Source organism: Pleurodeles waltl, chromosome 12 (assembly GCF_031143425.1).
Source record: "Pleurodeles waltl isolate 20211129_DDA chromosome 12, aPleWal1.hap1.20221129, whole genome shotgun sequence".
In the NCBI taxonomy this organism is placed as follows: domain Eukaryota; kingdom Metazoa; phylum Chordata; class Amphibia; order Caudata; family Salamandridae; genus Pleurodeles; species Pleurodeles waltl.
Genome location: NC_090451.1, coordinates 359497161 through 359517954, shown reverse-complemented (window position 1 = coordinate 359517954; position 20794 = coordinate 359497161). Strand labels below are relative to the sequence as shown.

Below are 20794 nucleotides of genomic sequence, written 5' to 3'. Positions count from 1 at the left end.
TTCTGAATAAATTTGGGGGCCCTAAGTTCTTCAGAAAGGTCAGCTTGAAGGTACTACAGGCTGCACTCAATCTTGGTAGAGGATTAGGATGATCTTGGGTATCCAATATTTTCTGATTTCGACCCTGTGTGGGGTTCTCCGGGTACCCCACAATGTCTGCTGGATAGGTTGCGCCAGCCTTTGAGGGAGGCCAGGGTAGCACACTGGGGTGATCTCTTTACAAATCCAAGGGCTCTTACCTTGGAAGGTACTGAGGCTAAAGAATGGGCTTTCCCTGTCTAGGTTCAAATATGTACAGCTCTTATCTTGGTATGGGAGTGCCTATTCAAAGGTTGGCAGTGCCTGGGAGTTTGAAGCACTTTTACAATCTATACACCCCATAAATAAGGAGGTTTCTTCATGGTATTGGAACCTTTTGGAGGCAGAGGATTACAGCTTTGGGGCAATGTATGGGGCATGGATGGAAATGATCTCAGATGCTGCACTCCCCCGATTGTAGCAATTTTCTTTAAAACTGCTGTATTCCACAGTCAAGCCAGCCAATTTAAAAAAGAATCATTTGTTAACCATTAATAGACTGTACTGGACACCTCAGAGGATTGCAAGATTTGTGAGAGATATGATACCAAGTTGTAAAAGATGTGGTCACCCTGAAGGGAACGACGTACATATGTTTGCGACCTGTCCAGTGATCAGTGAGTTTTTGGAATAACATGTGTGATACTATAGCTGATATCTTCGTTCTCAGAATAGTGTTAAGTCCTGTATTGGTGTTGCTGGGAGTTGATGTGGAATCACACAGCCTTCTGGGCATATGGCAGCAGTGCTTTTTATTTTATCTAGTGCTCCTTGCAAGAAGGGAGATCTCTAAACATTGGTTAGACCTTACGGCTCCCTGCCTGGAAGACTGACTTAGAGCCTCACATTGGACATGCAGAATGGACATGGGCAGCACCTTAGGTAGAGCAGATTCTATTTAGATTGATTATTTGAGTGATGGAACTGAGCAGTTCTATGATTCACTGAAGCGCCAATATCACATTACATGGGTATGTAAGCACTGGTTGGTGTGGTTGGACCACTACCTATGTATCAAGTGTGAGGTCGGTATCCGTATTCGTGACCTGGTATTGCAGTAGCTTCTGGTGATATGAGGACCAAAAAAAAAAAAAAGCCCTGATTTTCCTGCTTGGCTGGCTTCTTTCTTCCTGGAGGGGTATGACTTTTTCTCTCGCTCTCCCTTCTTTTATTTTGCTACTGTGTTGCTGTTTGTTTAGCCCTTCTCTTTTTCTATTTCCATATACTATGTATCTATATATGTATGTCTCCATATATTAGGTTCGTAGGTCTACATCTTTATATTTGTATCTACATCTGTGTTAGCCAGACTCTAAAACATAGCGATAGATGCCTTTGAATGAACACATTTATGTACTTAGATCTATATGTGTGTGCTGGTCGGTGTTCCAACATGTCTCTATTCTGATCTCTTCATTTCTCCATCACATGTCATGCATATGGAACCCCTTTCGTGTCCCCTGTCAACCCTTACTATATGTATTACAGTTCTCTTTCACCTCTCTGCAGATTCTCCTTTGGTGTTCTTGAAGAAGTGCACTCTGGTTTTTCGATTTACTCTCCCTACCAGCCTTGAGTTTTCTGCTTTTTGCTGGCTTTGCCTACTCATCCTGGTAAGGCAGCATACATGCATTGCTGCTCCTCTTTACATATCCTCTGTGGACCCCCTTTGTTAGGTGTTCCATCCAAATTATCTCAGTGACTTTTGCTGTAGTCTTGCACCTTAGTCCTCAGCCTTTTATCAGTGCAGCTCCTACCTTAGTTTAATACATGTTTATTTTCCTATTCCTTATTGACTACGAAAGATTAATTTTTCATTGCCATGTGCTCCGCTCCCCATGGCCTTCCATGTCTTCTTAACATGTTCTGTAGGTCTTTCCACTGTTCTTCTGGTGAGACGAATGTTCTTTCTCACCTTTGTCTCTTGTGACTGGTCTACTCCGCCTTCAGTTAGATCAGTTGCTTCTACATGAGATTTGAGTAGTATGTGTTTGCAGACACACCTCCTGGGTTAATATTGATTTGGCATCTAATTCTGTGGTAAGGAATTTGCGGCTAGTTGCGTCCATCAGATGAACAAGTTACTCATCTTTGGTAAAGCCTTATCTGGTAGAGACATAGGCTAGCTGCAGATTCCTTACCGACCAACTCATTCTCCCTGTTCTGCAAACTATTTTATCTTACTTCAGTATCCCTTTCACTGTATCATCTTACCATGCATTTAGATTTAGTAGTTGTAATTCAAAATTACATGTATCTCTCTTCTTGTCAAACTGTTCTATTGCCAGTTTCTATGGTGGCTCCGAGTTGTTGCTCAAATGCTGGTCACAGAAGAAACTCTACCAGATAAGGCTTTAACGAAGGTAAGTAACTTGTTTGATCAATATATAGCCATGTGGTCCCATCCTGTCATCACTGTCCTCTCTCTCTCCCCCTAACTCCTCTTTGATATTGTTCCCCATAATCCCTTGATCATATTTCGCGTTCTCTTTTTGAACTTAAATGCTTGCATCTGACAATTTCAGTGATTTTTCCGGTCTCCCACGTCATGTCTGAAATTTTCCAGTACCGTATTTTACCACTTCTCTGTCCTCTTTTTGTTTGAGAAAATAGCCCATTTTCCTCGATTCTCCTGTGCCTAATTTGCTTTAATTATAAAATCTTACCGTGTTTCATGTTATTTGTGAAGAGATAGAAAACTGTTCAATAAAAAAATAATTTAAAAATACTTTGGCAGAATGGAACTGAAGTGAACAAATAAATGACAATGTGTAGGTGTGCATTTAATCTTTCCAATATAACAACTCCTTTATTTGTATACACTAGCTATTGTTTTGTGTCTTGACACTGTTTAAATGACAGAAACTAAATAACTGAGTATTTTTCCATTGCTAACATGCTGCTCTGCAATACATCAGTGTTATGCATATTAAGTAACATCCTTGTATGTACAAAACAACTGTCACTCTTTTGAAGCACAAAATCAACGTAAATAATTTATGCAGTTGTTTTTTTTTTAATTTGCCAGTTAAACGTTTCGATTCTTGAAACAGTAAGACCCCAAAGATTTTATGTTATTCCTGACAGCGATTTTCCAGCACCTACGGGTAGTTGTTCTTTCCAAAGTTTAATGAAATGCAAAAGCTCTTTAGAAGTTCAAATATCTTCTTGCTATTGAACTGTTAAGATTTTTGTATGTCTTTTCCTATATAGAACTTTATTTTTTCATTTTTTTTTTTCAAATAAAAGTTTTTTCACTTTATTTTGAACCCAACTCAAAGAAAATATTTGGAACATTTTGAAGCCTTCATCATGGAGCGCTTTGCGGATGTAGATTTTTCTACTGGACCAAAATTCCACCTAATCAACTGTGATGTACTTTGTTTTTCTACACACAGCAACCAACACTGTCAGATATGACCATGTACGAGATGAACTTTTCCCTCCTGGTGGAGGACATGCTTCAGAACATTGACCAGCCTGAATACCGACAGATTATTGTGGAGGTAGGTCCATACAGGCCATTAAGTGTTTAAAATGACCCCTGTTTAAAAGATCAGATGGAAATTTAATAACTATGTTCAGCTAATGACCAGGTAGATAATGCAACAAGCAAGCAGTCTTTCAAAGGTATATGTATTCCATACTAAATTTGTTTAGAAAGTGGTGACTAATTATGTCCTCTTGCCCAGCTGTTGTGGTGTGGCTATAGTAAGACACCATCATGTAACCGAGAGATTAATTTCCAGAATGTATGCTTCCTGTACCTTTATACAGTGCCATAGAACAGTGAGGTGACACTCTAAAGCTGTAGTTGAGTAGGTCTTGCTGATGATCCATTCTGCTTAATACAGTATGTTCCTTCCTCTTGTATCTCCAGTTTCTTTGGCTTCTTTCTGACCAAACCATTATTTTTCTGGTTTTATATTCTCCCCCCAGCCTCTATTTCAGTCACTCCTTTCAGTTAGGCAATGGATCCCCCATCTTTCTTCCCTTCTAGACACATCTTCTTCATATCCAGTCACTGCCCTTCCCCTGGATATTTCCTTCTTCCCATCCAAACCCCTCTCATGTTCCATCAAGCATCACTCTTACCTATTTGAGCACTCTATTTGCTTGTCTTTGGTCATGTTGGAACTCGTTTTTTTTTCTTTAGGTTGGTGCCTACCAGAGATCACAGCTGTATGGTTGCAAATACATATTGGGGACATACTGAAAGGTTGCCTAGGAATGCATTTCTCCCATTCATTACCATTGGATTTGTGTTTTGACACAGTCCTTTGTTTGCTTTTGATATACTGGCTTTATTTGTTTTAACCCGTCCATTTGGTCTTTCTCCAATCTTTAGAGAATAGCCTGTTGACCACCTCTCTGATTAACTCTTTCTATTGTTCTATGAGTGCTCTTTTTTTTTCTTTTTCACAAAGCACTCCTTGAGAGTGTATGTTATTTCCAGCTGTCTTCCTGGTGTGCTTCCTTGCCCACCCATAGGACTCCACGTTGTTTTCTACCCTATAATGTGCTTTTTTAATTTCTCCAACTCTCAGTTGCTCTTTGCTTTCTTCCTGCCATCCACGCTTGCTGTACTTGTGTCCCTTTCTTCCCATCCTCTTTGCCCACCCCTCACTCACCTAAGTCCTTCTTTTGCCCCAGCTATGGTTCACCTTATCTCACCTCACTGCCCTTTTCCTTCGGCCAGCCCTCTCTCAATGTTGCTTTGTCTCTGAACCGCTCCCCTCTCCAACCCTCTCACCTTTTGTTTTATTTGTATTCTATAAAGACATGCTTTTGTTCAAAAAATTTCAAAAGTGCTTTTGGCTTCACTTTTTTTTACAAATTAATCTCAGATTGCTAAATAAAAAGAAAACAAAATGCTCGCCCCATTTTATAGGTGTGAACATGCTTGTTCCCGTGCACCTACATATAATAGTGCAGTGGCCACGTCCTTATTTTTAGCCAGGCTGAACAACAGCTGTGTTGCTTTACGACATGGCTAAAGGTCATTGGAAAGTCACTAGGTCTTACAGGCGCGACCTATTGGCTTTGTCAGTGCTTGTTAGTAATTGGCAATCTGTCTGACCTCCCCTCCACACCTCTTGTGATGTGCTTTCAGCAACAGCTGTCACTCCTTTTCTGTTCACTAAGAAAACGTTTGCAAGGATAGTTTGCCAGGCTATTCTCGTCTGTCATCCACCAATGGGCATTTTACTGCGGTGATACTACTCTTCTTATCTTTATGCTTGCAGGCATGCATACCATCTTCTCTGCCACTGTCCATCTAAAGCAGATCCAGGGATAGTCTCTGTTATTGTGTCCTATACCCATGGGGTCAGAAAGTGGAAAACTCTGGAACAGTGGGTTGTAGCAACCCCCCTCTTTTTAGAAACTATTATCGAATTTCCTACTAACCTCTTGTATGCAAATAAGTCCTGTGAGAACTAGAAAACAGTCAATAATTCACGCGACACAAATGCATTTTTTAAAATATTTTTTCCTATGTGATAATGTTTTGTCCTTACCTCCAGTGTTAGTTGGAGGTCCACTAGCATGTCACAGCGAATGCATTTGTGGGTATTTCCCCACGGACGCTCTGTAAAATATTAGTTATTCGTATCACAGTTGTTCTTTTAGATCGTCCCATTTTTGGAGGAAAGGGCCTTCCATGGCTCGTTATGTAACTGGTTCCTAGCATCTCCACAACGAAGGGGGGTGTTCTTTCATATTGTGCTATTGACCTTTCTCCCGTTCCACAGCTACAGAAAGTCAGGCAATTGTACATAAGAGTCGGATTATTAATTGCTTGTTTATGATCATAGAATGTGCACAGGTCTTCACTGAAAAGATTTGCACAATCTCGGCGTCGTGGGAGCATTGTTTGAATTATTCGTTTATTTCAATCCCTTTTCTCCATCATCACTTGGGACCTGGGAAGTGGACGGCGTATATGAATTACTCTACAGCTTAAAGTTCTCTTGTTGATGTTTTTACTATTGTCATTTCAGGCCATTGAGGTTCAACAAACTGTTATATTTCTTTTATTTCCAGCTGCTAATGGTTGTATCCTTACTTTTGGAAAGAAATCCCGAACTGGAGTTTCAAGACAAAGTGGATTTAGATAAACTGGTGAGAGAAGCATTTAACGATTTCCAGAAAGACCAGAAAAGATTAAAGGAAACTGATAAACAGGTGAGTAGTTTAGAAAATACTATATAGGCAATTTTATTTATTAAAATAGGATATTTTCTTCTTCTGTTCTTAATTTAAAGATGGAAAGATGGGACCGCAGCTGACATTACCTATACCCGTTGGCTACTTTGTGAAAGAATAAGTGCCAGGACCCAAATTTCTGCTCAAAAGCCCACAGTAAATGCTATCGAAGGTTGTGGTGCCAAATGCTGAGGCTGCATAGTTTTTATTCCACCTCATACCTCTTTAATCCACCACCAGACAATCCCTGCCTCTTTGTCTTATTCTTGCAGGTTCCTTTTCATCCCTGCTTTCTCCCTTTGTCACTGTCTTTTCTTCTTTCTCTTCCTCCTTCTTTCCCCCTGTTGTGATTTTTTTCTGTCTTGATCGGTGTCAAATTCTGTTAAAGAAAACTTATTGTTAGTCTTGAACTAAAAGTGCTGGTGGGTCCCTCCTGCAACCACAGGATTAAATTAAGTAGTGCCTATACGTGGGAGAAGGCATTTTTCACTCCTCTGTAAGAACAGTACAGTGGTGTTAAGCCGCACATTGTCTGAGTGTAATCGAAGTAGGGGAGTAATCAAAGGCTATGTCCTTCAGTACTAATCTCCATATCAAAGAATAGAGCACAATCTATTCTGATGATTAAGAATAAAATGAAAGTTTAGATTGGACATAGTTATCAGCATTAACAAATTTGAATCATGTATCTTTTAGCTGGTTGATAAGATCAGCGTACAAGAGAAAGTCTACCGAAATTAGTCAAAAAAGTGAAAGGGCACAATGGACATCAATACGTATACCTAGCTGAAAGCCAGACAACTAGACCCATGATGGTAATCAGCTGATCTGATAGAGACTTCTAGTTGCAGATTCCTTACCTTAGGGCGGCATCTCTGTACTACTCCCGACGTCATCACGGCGACCACGATGCCTACAACGCCTGCGGAGTCGACCGACAACACCTACCGACCCGCAAGGGTATTGCTCAAAGAAAAATCTCCGGATCCAGTCTGACGCCTGGGGGGGAAATTCTAAGGTAAGGAATCTGCAACTAGAATATGTCTCTACCAGATATTTTGTTACTGATGGTAAGTAACTTGTACTTTCAGACTTGCTGATTCATGAGACATGGTCTATTACAACCTGGTAAAAAAAAAAAAAAAGTCAACAAGAAAAACACATCTGATAGAGACGTCTAGCTGCAGATTCCTTACCTTTGAATAGCTGAGGCATCAGATTGGATCTGGAAGATTTTTGCTTGACCAGTATCCCTGTGTGCCGTCGGGCGCTGGAAAAGATGTCACGGTCACCTATGTAGGCGCCACCCAGGCATCTGGACGTCAGTTCTTTTATTTCCGCACCAGTTAGCACTGACCCCGGGAAGAGCTACCCCTCTGTCTCTTCTTGACAGGTTTTTTCAAAATTTTGTCAAATATTTTTTCAAAGTGTGTCGAGGTGTTATCTAGAAAGGTAGGGTTTAATAGGGCTTAAGCCGTGTTGTGCCTGTCACTGTGGCATGTCAGTCACTGACTTGCATCTGGTGTGCTTATGGTGTCTCAAGCACAACCACGACTCAGTCGTGCTCGGGCAGCCGGGCCATTGCAGCAAAAGCTTTGACGGAGTAGTCCCTAAAACTGCATGCAGACAGCAGTAGACTCCGGTTAAGTCGATTCCTAGGAGGTCTTGGTCCTGATCGCTCCAGGAGCCCCAAGTCCTCTTCATCTCACTCGAGGTCCTCTGGACGTTCATAGAAAAGGCACAAGGAAAAAAAGAAGTCAAATAGGTTTTCAAAAAATCCTCCTCTGTCGGCTGACGCATTGAGTTATGAACATTGTGTTTCAGGCATGGTTCCATGTAGCCGTTGCCAAGTCCAACTCTGCGCCTCCCCCTGTTTCCAGGAGCAACCCCCCTCACTCAAAAGAATTTTACAAGGCCATGCGCCGCATAATTGAGTGGGCCGACCCCTCTGGAGCACCTTCAGACCCTGTGGCGATTTGTGGATCTGATCATGGATCCAAAACGGCGCTGGCCGTGCCAATGCGACTGTCTCTGGCGCCGGCCCCAACACCGATGGAGCCAGTCCCAGTCCCATTCTCATCCCCGACTCAGAGTCAAAACATTGTCGCTCGGCACAGACTCTGGTGCCAACAGGGCCCTTTGGTCCTAGGTCGTTGCCTGAGTGTTTTCTGGAGCAGCCAGGCATGGGGAAGAGTGGGCGGGGTCACTTGACACTTTAAAATACCAGTTAGACACCCAGCATCTTTGGATTGGTACGAGGAACTAGGAGATGCCAGTGGACTGCACACATCTCCAGATGCTGGTTTGCTCTCTGCTCCCACTGTGGCTATGGATGATGGAGCATCCTATGCAGTGGTGGTGAACAGGGCAGCAGAGGGCCTTGGCCTCGAACTTCCCTCTGTGGCGGTCAAGACTACCCTCTTAATGCAAGTGCTTCAGCCTTGGGCTTCCTCATCTGATCCCCTATTGCCCTTCAACAAGGCACTGGCTGATGTCCTACTGGGAACTTGGCCCAAGCTGAGCACAGGGGCTCCTGTGAACTGGACAATTGCCCGCCGCCATTGCCCTGCCCTGGGTGATCCTAGTTGCCTCACTCAACATCAACTCTTGAGAGCTTGGTAGTCCAAGCCTCAGCTTCCCCTGTCGCACCCAATAGGAAATCCAAAAGGCTGGACACTTTAGGGAAGAAAATGTTTTTTTCTACCAGCCTAGCGTTGCGGTTGGTGAACTCTGCATGCCTTTTGGGGCGTTCATCCCACAATCTGTAGGATACATTTGCGCAAGTGCTGCCACAGGTCCCAGTGGGGTCCTGGCCGACCTCTCCAAAGCAGTGAAAGATTGGAGAGATGCAGCAAAGTTACACCAATTGGTGTGAATTGGATACAACTGACTTGCTGGGCTGAGCAGTTTCATCGACAGTGGCCTTGAGGCACCACGTCTGGCTGAGAACATCTGGCTTTTTGGGGGATGTGTAGGTCAACCTCATGGGCTAGCCCTTCGACGGGACTCGTCTCTTCGGAGAGAAGGCAGACTAAGTGATGGAGCAATCCAAGGACTCGCTGGCTATGGCGAAGTCCTTGGGCCTCTCATTGACCCCTCCCCTCCAGCCTGCCTTTTGCCCCTTTCATGACTACAGAAGGGGTGTGTCATTCCCTCATCCCTATGCTAGCCACTGTCCTGTGTAGGCTTCTCAAGTTGTGCAAGGATGTGGACTCAGGGCATTCCGACCCGGTTGGTCAGGCAGCCAGAAGTCATCTGCCAGCAACCCCCTGGCAGCTGTAGCCACTAAACCCTCCTATTTTGGTTCTGCATGACCACGGATGCCCAGTTGGAGAGAGAATCCAACATCATCTCCTCCACTAGCAGTCCATTACATCGATCAAATGTGTCTTGCAGATCATTCAGAGGGCCTGCTCCCTCCCTTTCTAATCATCTTCTCCTCATATACCACCAGCACAAGGATGACTGATGGAGGATCATCTTTCTTTGCTCCGAAAGGAAGTTGCGACTCTCTTGGCCATGGGAGTCATAGAGAAGATTCCAATATCCGAAGTAGGCTGTGGCTGTTATACCTGCTACTTTCTGATACCCAAAAAAGAGCAAAGGTCTTTGACCTATTCTAGATCGTCGAACTGTAAATCTCTTCCACAAGAAGGAGAAATTCAAGATGCTCACTTTGTCTCAGGTCTTGTCTGCCCTAGACCATGGAGACTGGTTGGTAGCGTTGGTCTTACAGGATGCTTATTTCCACATGCCCTTCCTGACTAGGTCAAAGGCAAACTCCTCTTCCTTCCTCAACCAGATCTGACAGTAGTGACGGATAAGTCACTTCTGGGATGGGGCGGCCATCTGGGAGAGGTTGAGATCAGAGGTTTCTGCTCTCCAGCGAAATCCAGACTCCACATCAACTTGTTGGAGCTCCGGGCGATCCGGCTAGCATTAAAAGCAATTCCTCCCTCTGTCAAGGGGAAGTTAGTGCAGGTTTTCATAGACAACACCACCACCATGTGATACTGCAACAAGCAGGGCGGGGTGGGTAGTGGACCCTTTGTCAAGAGACCCTGCATCTCTGGACATGGCTGGAACAGCAGGGCATAACCCTGATGGTTCCACAGCTGGCAGATTCTCTGAATGGCCGGGCGAACAAACTCCACTGTCAATGCCTAGCGGATCACGAGTGGCGTTCCCATTCAGAGGTGGCACAAGAACTCTTTCAGTGGGGGGAGCCTTGGTTAGATCTGTTTGCCTCTGAAGAGAACGTGCAATGTCAGTGATTTTACGCATTGGAGTTTCCAAGGTGGCTATTGCTCAGAGATGTTTTTCATCTCTAGTGGAGTTCAGGGCTCCTATGGCCTTTCTGGTCATACCACTTCTGCCCAGAGTTTTCAAGAACGACCAGGACCAAGTATTCCTTGTGGCTCCGGATTGGGCACGAAGATTCTGGAATCCTGAGCTTCTAAGAATGAGCATCAATCCTCCGATCAGATTGCCCTTTCGGGAGGATATTCTGTCACAACAGCAGGGGAGGGTCCTCCATCTAAACCTGTCCACTCTATGACTTCTTGCGTGGAGATTGAGCAGCGACAGTTGACGGCCTTTGAACAACCCCCCCAAAGACTGTAATGTTATTCTGGCAGCCAGGCGTCCCTCCTCCAAGACGGTATATGCCTGCGGATGGAAAAAGTTTATATTATATTGTACAGAAAAGTCTAGCAATCATCTTTCTGCTTTTCTTTCTGATATTCTTCTCTTGTTTCTTACCCTTGCCCAGCCGGGCTCTGTTCTGGGTACTCTTAAGGGTTATCTCTCTGCTCTGTCCGACTTCCTGCGGCTGCCTGACCAAATCTCTGTGTTTAATTCCTCATTTGTAAAAATGTTTCTCAAAGGGCTTGTACATGTTTCCCTCTTCACCCTTTATCATGCCTCAGTGGGACTTTAATTTAGTTTTCACCTACCTTATGTGTGCTCCCTTCAAGCTGCTGCACAGTTGTCCCCTCCGGCTGCTTAACATCAAGACTGCCTTTGTAGTGGCAAAAATATCTGCCAGGAGAATGAGTGAGATGTAGGCTTAGTCAACCAAGCCTCCCTATCTAACTGTATTTCCAGTCAAAGTGGTGCTTTGCACCAGGGCCTCTTTCCTTCGAAAAGTCTTGACCCCATTCAGGACAGTCTGTCACCCTGCCCTCCTTTTATGCTCCACAGCATCCCTCCAAAGAAGAGGAGCGGCTCCACTGTCTGGACCCAAAAAGAATGTTGTTGTTCTACCTTGACCGCACAAAAGAGTTCTGGGTGGACGATCAACTCTTTTTGGGGTATTTAGGAGTGAAGAAAGTTCGGGCAGTACAGAAGTTAACCATTTCACGCTGGGTCATTCTCTGCGTCAGGATTTGCTATGCCCGGGCTAAAAAGCAGTTTCCTGTGGGCGTACAAGCCCATTCTACCAGTGAACGAGCTGCGACCTTGGTGTTGGCTCATGGACACCTGGTCCTGGATATCTTCCAGGCAGCAAAGTGGGTGTCTTTACACATGTTTGCCAAACACTACTGCCTGGACAATCAGGTCCGCTAGGATGGGCATTTCACTCGTTCAGCCCTGCAGGACTTTTTAGGCTAGAAAATGTGTCCGCAGCCCACTGCCGGGATGATATAGCTTTGGTATCTATTCAAAGGTAAGTGCTGGAGGCGGCATGTTCTGGTTAGTTGAGGCGATGCCCTAGCCAGGCAGAACCTACCGCTTCCACCAGGGGTGGGTGATTACACTCACTGTGTAACCTGCGCTCACCGTTGGGTAGCTTGGCACAGAGCAGTCAGGCTTATCACAGAGGCAATCTGTAAACCATTGGTACAGCATATCCACAAAATTAGTACACTGAGCGTCACAAACAAGACTTCACACAAGGTGTTTGTAATTAAAGCTTGTATTCAACACACACATGAATTAGCACCCTGTGAACTGTATGTAAATCTGGGCATAAATCCCATTCAGAAAGACCACTAGTAGTACGAGGCCCAACAGTGTTACTATGACAACAGCAGTATGTACACAGAAAAAAAAAAAAAATCCCTTCCCGCACGCGGTACTACCACATTGGCAGTACAAGACCCACCCCAGCGATCATCTCTATTCAATATAAAATAGTTGTAGGATGCATCCCGGTTCCCAACGATAGCAGCAATGTATACATTCAGAGACCTATAGCACTTTTGAAATAACTCTGCAGCCTAGGCCACCCCAGTAAACCTCAATGTCAAACGCTATTGTAAACAACGTGCACAGCAATGCTACCGAACGGTAAATAAAGCCCAGACACTCGCTCCCACACTTTCATTTGCACCGCTACACGGCGCCACGGGTATCAGTCATGCTAGCATACACGCACCCGCATACACTCGCTCCCAGCACCCTAATACGGTGCTCTGACAGCCGGCAGGTGAGGTATAAATGAGTTTACAGACCCCTCTTGAACCCAAATCTCTCTCTACCCTCCAACCAGTTCCCACCCCCTCAGAGTTAGAAATGAAGCAACCTTTTCCCATATACTATGCTGCTTGCGGCTGATGTTTACACTTAATCAGGATCCTGGGGCAAAGGTACAGGGGCAGAAAGAGAGAATGGATGATCAGGCAACAGTTGGGAAGTTCACTCAGGGGTCTCCACACTGACCTTCCAGCTCGGGCCCAGGTCTGCAAAGCACAGTGTGAGGGTCGCCTTGGGACATGCTGTTCACAGTGGTGCCCTGCCAAGCCAGACACTCCACTTCACATATAGTTACCAATCTGGCACCTCGCAGGACATGAGGCAACAGGTCTGGTGTGTGAAGACTTAGACCACCCTAGGCACCCCTTTTTCACACAAAGAGTTAACCAAATTCTGTGCCCTCCTAGTATGAGCACAAGGTCTGTTGCCTGATGACCTCAGTCGCACGGGACACTTTGGTATGCACATGCAAAGTGCTCAGTGCTGGACCTCCTTGGGATGATGACTGGAGTCGCACCAGACAATTCCACTCGTACACAAAAGGTCACCAATGCAATGCCTCCCTAGAATGAGGCACAGTGTCTCGTGCGCGATGACTTGAGTTGTACCAGACAATCCAACTTGTACATGAAAGGTTACCACTGCAGCGCCTCCTGGGAATGAGACACCACTCCTTGTACGCAATGACTTGAGTCGCACCAGGCACTTCTGAACCCACAATCGTTTCTGGTTCCTTACCTACCTGGGATGAGGCACAAGGTCCGGTGTGCAATGACTTGAGCCACACCAGACAATCCAGTCTCACACTCCGACGTCAGTTCAGTGTTGTTGCATGAGGTAGAATGCAGCACTGCTCTGGTACGCCCCCACCTCCATGGGTTGCACCAGTAACGTGGGCACTGCACTCAGTTTGCATGCAGTCGGGGGTCGCAAAAGAGAAATGCAGCACACTCAACAACAGTGGGCAATGTGGGGTCCCGCAACCAGTACTCCGTTCACTTCCAACCAAGCGCTATTATGTGAAGTGGCCCCAAGATGAAGGACCACACTCCTTGAATGCAGGCAGTACTTTGCAGACTTTGCACCCGGCAAATCTGGACTTCTAACATAATTCTTAGTTCTGATTTGACACTGCTGCTACCTGTAGAATCAAGCAGACGGCATAAAAGCTAAGGGATGCACCTCTCTTCAGATGACACAGTTGATGGTGTAGGTCCCTCGAAGGAGGTCTTTGATGTCCCTGAGACCTCCACACAGAACATGGTGCAAGCCAACAAGTCCTTGGAGAGCACACTTCAGAGTGTCACACTACAGCATGCAATGTGCCCAGGCCGGCCACGAAGCAGGGACGGTGTGCGATCCCTTCCTAGGACAGTAAAATACTCTGGTGCACTTCACAGTTAGGGGACTCTGTCCTGCGCTCTTGCAAGTGTATCGCAAAATTGAAGTGTGGTATCCCTAGTTATACCCAAGTGCGCCTTTAGAGTTGGGGGTGGTTCAAAGGGTTGCCCTTTGACCCACAGATGTCCCCCCACTAAATTTCAGTCCTGTCTGCCGTGGGGGCATGAAATGTAGATCTTTATCTTTAGTGATGCCATGATGTGACTTCAAGAGGCTAACTGCCAAAACCTCTCCCTCCAGTTTATCCAGCCAGGCCCTCAATTGACGGTGTTCTGTTGTTCCAGTTGCGCTAGTTTTATAGCTGTTGCTGGGGAAAGCACGGATGTGTTTCCCCCAGTGGAAAGAATCTTGAATTAAAAAGGCACTCAAAATGGATTTTAGAACAAGGAAATGCCCACTTTCTAGAAGTGGCATTTCCAAGGTATTATTGACAAGATCACCTTTGCCATTGAAAAGGGCTTTTCTTTAGGATTCTAATGATAATAAACATTATGAGGCTGCTCCACTGTAATCCACTATTGCAGCTAGGCTTAATTATAAACTATAATTATATTAACCTATGGGCAGAGCAGCTCTCAGTTGTAGTGAAAACACACATGGGCATTCTTCACTCCGTGTTCACATGTGCTCTGGAGCAGGCACAAGCCTGCAGGGGCAGGCTGGGCACAAACGTTGAGAGCACAACAAGGGTGCAAGTGTGCACATACTGGCAAGTTGTGCCAGGCCCAGTGTACATTTGAAAACACCAATGTGCAAGTGTGCACATGCTGGCAATCCATGCTAGGCTTGGTATGTACATGCAAACACCAATGTGCAAGCGTGCACATATGGGCAAGAAATGCCAGGCTCAGTGTATACATGAAAAAACCAACATGCACACATAGGCCACCCAGGCCAGGCTCAGTATATGCATGGAAAACACCAATGTGCAAGTGTGCACATATAGGCCAGCCAGGCCAGGCTCAGTATATAGATGGAAGCCACCAATGTGCAAGTGGGCACATACTGGTAGGCACCACTTCCTAACTTATGTAGGGAGGGCACGCATGCACTTTCACATTATACCTCCAGTGGGAAAGTGCCCATGGCCCTAAGGCCACTCAGAGAGGATCAGCAAAGCTTCAAGGAAGAGCCAGTAGGGAAACCTATGTGGGGATTCTCCTGCCAGGGCAAGGCACACCCTTGTGTACCTGCCCTACCTTCTGCCTACCCCCTGCTCTGCCCTCCGGTGGGGTGCTCTAGGGATAGCAGAAGGTCTACTCAGGCCTGGCCCCAGTGGGAAAGATGCCACCCTGAACATGGGTTCACCTGTACCTCCACAGGCCTGCACTACCAGGCCGATTACATGTTGGTCAGGCTACTCTGGTGGGTGGCACACACAGTGCAACATCCCACTAGTAGCCAGGGCCATACCCACCCCAGGTATGTGGTGTACCATTTTACAGGGCACACCTGGGTACGGCACCTCAACCAGTCACGTAGGTGGCTCTTCCTGGCATGAGTAGGAGGAGCATGAGCATTTTCCCCCTGCTGTACAGTTGGAAGGTACCCAGAGTCCTAGGGACACGCACAGAGAGTCAGCAAAAACTGGGGGAAAAAAGCAAAACATTTCATGGCAATTCTCTAAAAAGGGCCATGTCCAACAGTAAGGATCCCGAAGCTGGAAGTCTCTGTCAGATGAACAAGTTACTTACCTTTAGTAACGCATTATCTGGTAGAGACAATATCTAGCTGCAGATACCTTACAGAACCGCCCATGCCTACAAGCTCTGGGGCAGATTTCTAAGGTTAGGGATGCTCCCTTTCAGGGCCCTAGTTTGGACACACATTTGTCAGTTCACTTCATGGCTGTGCGCTTCTGGCGTGGAAAGTCATGAAAAGTAATTGATGTCCGCGGGCCTGGGTGAGGCCTATTTGGGTGGCCGTGACATCTCTTCCGACAGCCACGGCGGTGAAAACGCTACGAAGAACCAAACAAAGCCACTCAACGGTGCGCAGGGTACTGCTCACTTAAAAATCGCCCAGATCCATTCTGACATCTGGGAAATTCAAAGGTAAAGAATCTGCAGCTAGATATTGTCTCTACCAGATAACGCATTACCAAAGGTGAGTAACTTGTTCTTCAAATACTTTTTGCTAGTTGCTTCAGTTTTAGTATCAGGACCATGCCTTATGACGTACTGATTCCAGAATGAGTGACACACATATTTGGCACAATTTAACCATAGTTTTTTAACACAAGGGAAATCTGGTAATTGCCAGGGAGCTGGGACACTTGATAGAGCAAGGAACAGAAGTCCCTAGTTGAAGGAATATGCAGGAATAATGTACAGTCAAATGAGAATTTAAAATAATTCAAGTCACAAAAATGGTGTGGAGCTGGCCCGCCCCATTGGCCTTATGCGGCTTGGTTAGTAATTGATCTGGAGCAAGCGTTTGATACTGTGGACTGGGACTACATGTTTGCAGTGCTCTCACGGTTTGGCATTCCGGTGCGTTTGATGCCCCTCATTTCCTTATTTTACACAACCTCCACAGCCAGAGTTAAGATAGGCCAACTCATTTTGGCCCGATAGAGATAAGTCTGAGCACGCGCTAAGGTTGTCCCCTGTCGCCGCTCTTATTTACACTGGCAGTAGAGCCAGTGGTCGAGAGCTTGTAGTATGATGGGGAAGACGGGGGTATTCTTATAGGGATGAATTACACGTTGTCTTCCTTTATGCGGACGATATCCTCATTTACATCTGAGACATAAGATAGGGACTTGGAAGAATCGAGATGTCCCTGAACTAATTTAGGGAAGCTTAGGACTGGGTGTGAACAGGGCAACGACGTGCCTATTACCAGTGAGCCCATAGTGCCCGCCACGCCATCTAATTGTGGGACCCAACCCAGTAAGATGGGAGCCTCATATATTCTGTTATCCTGGTATTTGGATGTATCATGATTCCCAAGATTTAATAGATGGTAACCTCATCAGGGCCATCATCTTACTGAGACCGCAACTAACGTTCTGGAGCACCCTCCCACTTACTGTGCAGTGCCAGGTTTTGCTGTCTAAAATGCTCATGCTCCCCTGGTTACCTTATTACTTTCATAATTTACCGGTTCATATACCGAATTCCACAGGCTGTGCATTACATTGTATGTTGTGAACCTTTATGTGGAACATGGGGCATCAGCGTGTTGCCCTTTAGAAGCTCCAATTACTGGTTCCTGGCAGGCACCTGACAAAGCTGGATCTACCTAAGCCTGACCTTGCAAGCTGTAAGATCTGCGAAATGTTCCTACCAATGGCGAAGCTCCCTCCACAGTCCAATAAACTTCTGACCATTGTATATACCAGCTACACCAAGAACCTCCAGCTCTCCTCGACACTGACGGCGTACGCGCCATAGATTGGCCTTAGTTCAGTGCTCACCTTCAGGGAACTTCTAAGGTGGGAAGGGCTAGAGGTCTGGGAGACAGAAGGGATAGATACCCTGAGCGGTTTTCTCCAAAATGCAGCCTTTATGTCTTTGAGCAGCTTAGTGTGGATTATAATTTGCCCTCTGGCCACTTCTTGGCCTCTCTGACTCTACTAGGCGAACTGCAGCACAACTGACAGATTACGGACACAGAACCCGACACACATTTTAGTTCATGCAGTCCACATGATGGGTAACGGACGACCCATAATTACGTGGTTCATGCGTGTGATGGCTCAAACGCCACATGACATTTTTCATCCTATCAGGCAAAAATGGGAACACGACATTGGACATGCCCTAACATAGAAGGAGTGGGACAAGCTCTTTCTATACCCATGTAAAGTCTCACGTGATGCAAAATTCTAGTATGTACAGCACAACATATTAGACAGAGCATACCTTACATCTGCAAGTCTGCATAGAATATATGGCAGCACATCAAACTGTCCCAGATGTCGCTCCCAGGCCGCTTGGACCTGCCCAGAAGCCCAATCATTGTGGAAGGCAGTCAGGGATGCTCTGACAACTGTCACAGGGAGGGAGAACTTGTGCAGCATGGAAATTGGTCTACTGGGGTTATTCAACGTAATAAGGTGGGACATGCCACCACTCGATTTATAGATTTGGCCCTACCTATAGCCTGAAGAGCCATCGCCATGAAGTGGAAGAATACTCACCTCCCCACCTTCTCTTACTGGTTTGCTGCCACACTGAAGTGGGGCAAGGCTGAATCAGAAGCCCTCCATCGAGAGGAGGTTAAGGGTTTATGCATAACTCTTATTGCACTGGAATGGGACACACTCCTGCATGAGTCACTGGTGCTCTCTGCAGAACACTGCGATGCCACGTTGGACGCGACTGATCAACTCAACACCCTGAATCTTATGCTGAGAAAGAAGCCTAACTTTCCCTTTTCTCCCCGTTATGTCGTCCACCCACCAAATCTCCCTCCCCTCCTTGCTCCTCATCTTAAACCAGCACACTGGATCTTTGGCAGAAGCAACCCTTTGGACACTCACTCACTCTCCCTAGTGCGGGGACAATGCTTTCCTGTCCACTGCACATCTAGAATTGCTTGCATAGACGCTCCTAACCAGTACTGATCTGCTTTTATATTACATGTGCAGATACCTTGGCTGACTATGGGCCTGATTCTAACTTTGGAGGACGGTGTTAAACCGTCCCAAAAGTGGCAGATATACCACCTACCGTATTACGAGTCCATTATATCCTATGGAACTCGTAATACGGTAGGTGGTATGTCCGCCACTTTTGGGACGGTTTAACACCGTCCTCCAAAGTTAGAATCAGGCCCTATATCTGTTATCTGCCAATTTCACATCCTTTGACTACTGTTTGTTGATTATGTAAAAACTGAACAAATGTCTCCAGTTGTGACAATTGCCATTGCTTGGACCCCTTGGGAACATATACATTGCTGTTGATTACAACACTATGCTGTCATAACCATAATGTTGTTTATACCATAAGAAAATCAATAAAAACTGGTTAAAAAAAATAGTCACAAAAACGGTGCAGTGATTGCCAGTGTAGCACACGTGCTTTGGTGCTCCTTCATAAGTGACCCACACATATGATGAACATGAACGTATTGTGTGTAAAAATAACAATAACACGGCCCATCATAACAAATCATATATTAAAAAATGGGTCTGCTGTATCATCAGTACACAGCATTTCAAACCTCAACAAATACCAGGATCATCATCAAGGCTCTAACATCTATCAATAGCCTGGAATCATATTAGCAGGCACTGAGAAGCTAACTCCCCAGTAGGCATGTTTCTCTGTAAATATAAATTTCCCTAGGCCAAATCATTTATGTAGCTGGATCAAAATCTGTCTCCAACACTGTTACTCGCAGGGAGCCTCTCCTGTCTACACGCTCTTTAGAATGTCACATGAAGGAGGGAAAGGAAAGGTTTCAGCAACCTGGAAGCTAGTGAAGTGGCTTGTTTCAAGGTCGATTCAAGCTAGCCATAATATAAATATACACTACCTTGTAGGTCAACTATGTAGTTGCATTCTCCACTGGGCCATAGTTGAAACAGAGCCTCCACTGAAACCATCTTCTAGTTGCAGTTTCTCGTATCCGAAGACTGCAGACCAAGGGTATTTGGGCTCTTGTAAATGGAATACAGACAAGAAAATCAAAATTGGTCTGACCATAAGTTTAGGAAAGGGAAAAATGATTGAACACATGTGGAATTTTAGCAAATAGTATCCGGAGCATAGCTTTTTATGTGTCATTGTATTAAGTATGTGCATTGAGAAGTTAAATAGGTTAGAATATTTAGCTGGTAATTATTGAGTAGCATCTTCAAAATGAATATTAAAATCTCCTAAAACCACTAAGTGAATTATATCAGAGTTAATCTTTGGGAAGGCTGCAGTGAGAAAGTCGTAAGCTTAGACACCCCCAAGGGGGCTGTAAATGAATAAAAAAAGTCAATTGAACTAGTTGATCCAGAGCGCCTTTTACTGCGTAATTGTGTAATTACAGATATTTCAAAATATTTCCAAATACAAAAGCCAGTCATAACCCTCCTCCCTTCTCTGCCCATCACTCTGTCTGCCCTGACCATGCAGAGTCAAAACGGAGTTTTTGGTAAGGATCGTATTTTTAAGGGCGTCCGGCATATCATTCTGTCAGGTTTCAGTCGCATATAAAATATCTAGCGCACAATTCACTACCAAATCATTGATAGCAGTATAATTCTTTGCTGCACAGTGTGCATTGATAAGATGACTCCTTAGTCTCTCAGTTAGGGCGATGAGTAAACAACTCAGAAAATACTAAAAGTGGTTTATCTACGAAAAGGTTTAGCTTAGATAGCAGTTGTTGTCTCATTACTAAAAGAATTAAAAGAGGAGAGCAAGTTACAAACAATCACATCTACAATTTGTATATGGCTTGCGGACTGATAGATCCAGCAAAGTACAGCATCCCTGAGGGTGGGGCATCGTTCAAGTGCAGACAGCTTGACTTTGGTGCTCCTTAAGAACATCTGCTACAAAGACTCGTTCAAGGCGCTTTAAATTGTCACATGCAGGCATGGACATCGTTGATGGGCCAACAGCTAGTGAACCTACCCTTAGATGGATACCACTGGTGGTAAACAGCGCACAAGAAACAAGCA

General features: G+C 45.2%; 1 protein-coding gene across 3 annotated transcripts in view; it reads left to right on the top strand.

Moving 5' to 3' along the window:
- PHKB (phosphorylase kinase regulatory subunit beta) overlaps positions 1 to 20794 on the top strand; it is a 1122330-nt gene that overhangs the window by 1039733 nt on the left and 61803 nt on the right. For all 3 annotated transcript variants that reach the window (XM_069216595.1, XM_069216596.1, XM_069216594.1), the window contains 2 exons: positions 3477 to 3584; positions 6124 to 6264. In XM_069216595.1, the coding sequence (XP_069072696.1) occupies positions 3477 to 3584; positions 6124 to 6264 (249 nt within the window). The remainder of the gene's footprint in view (positions 1 to 3476; positions 3585 to 6123; positions 6265 to 20794) is intronic.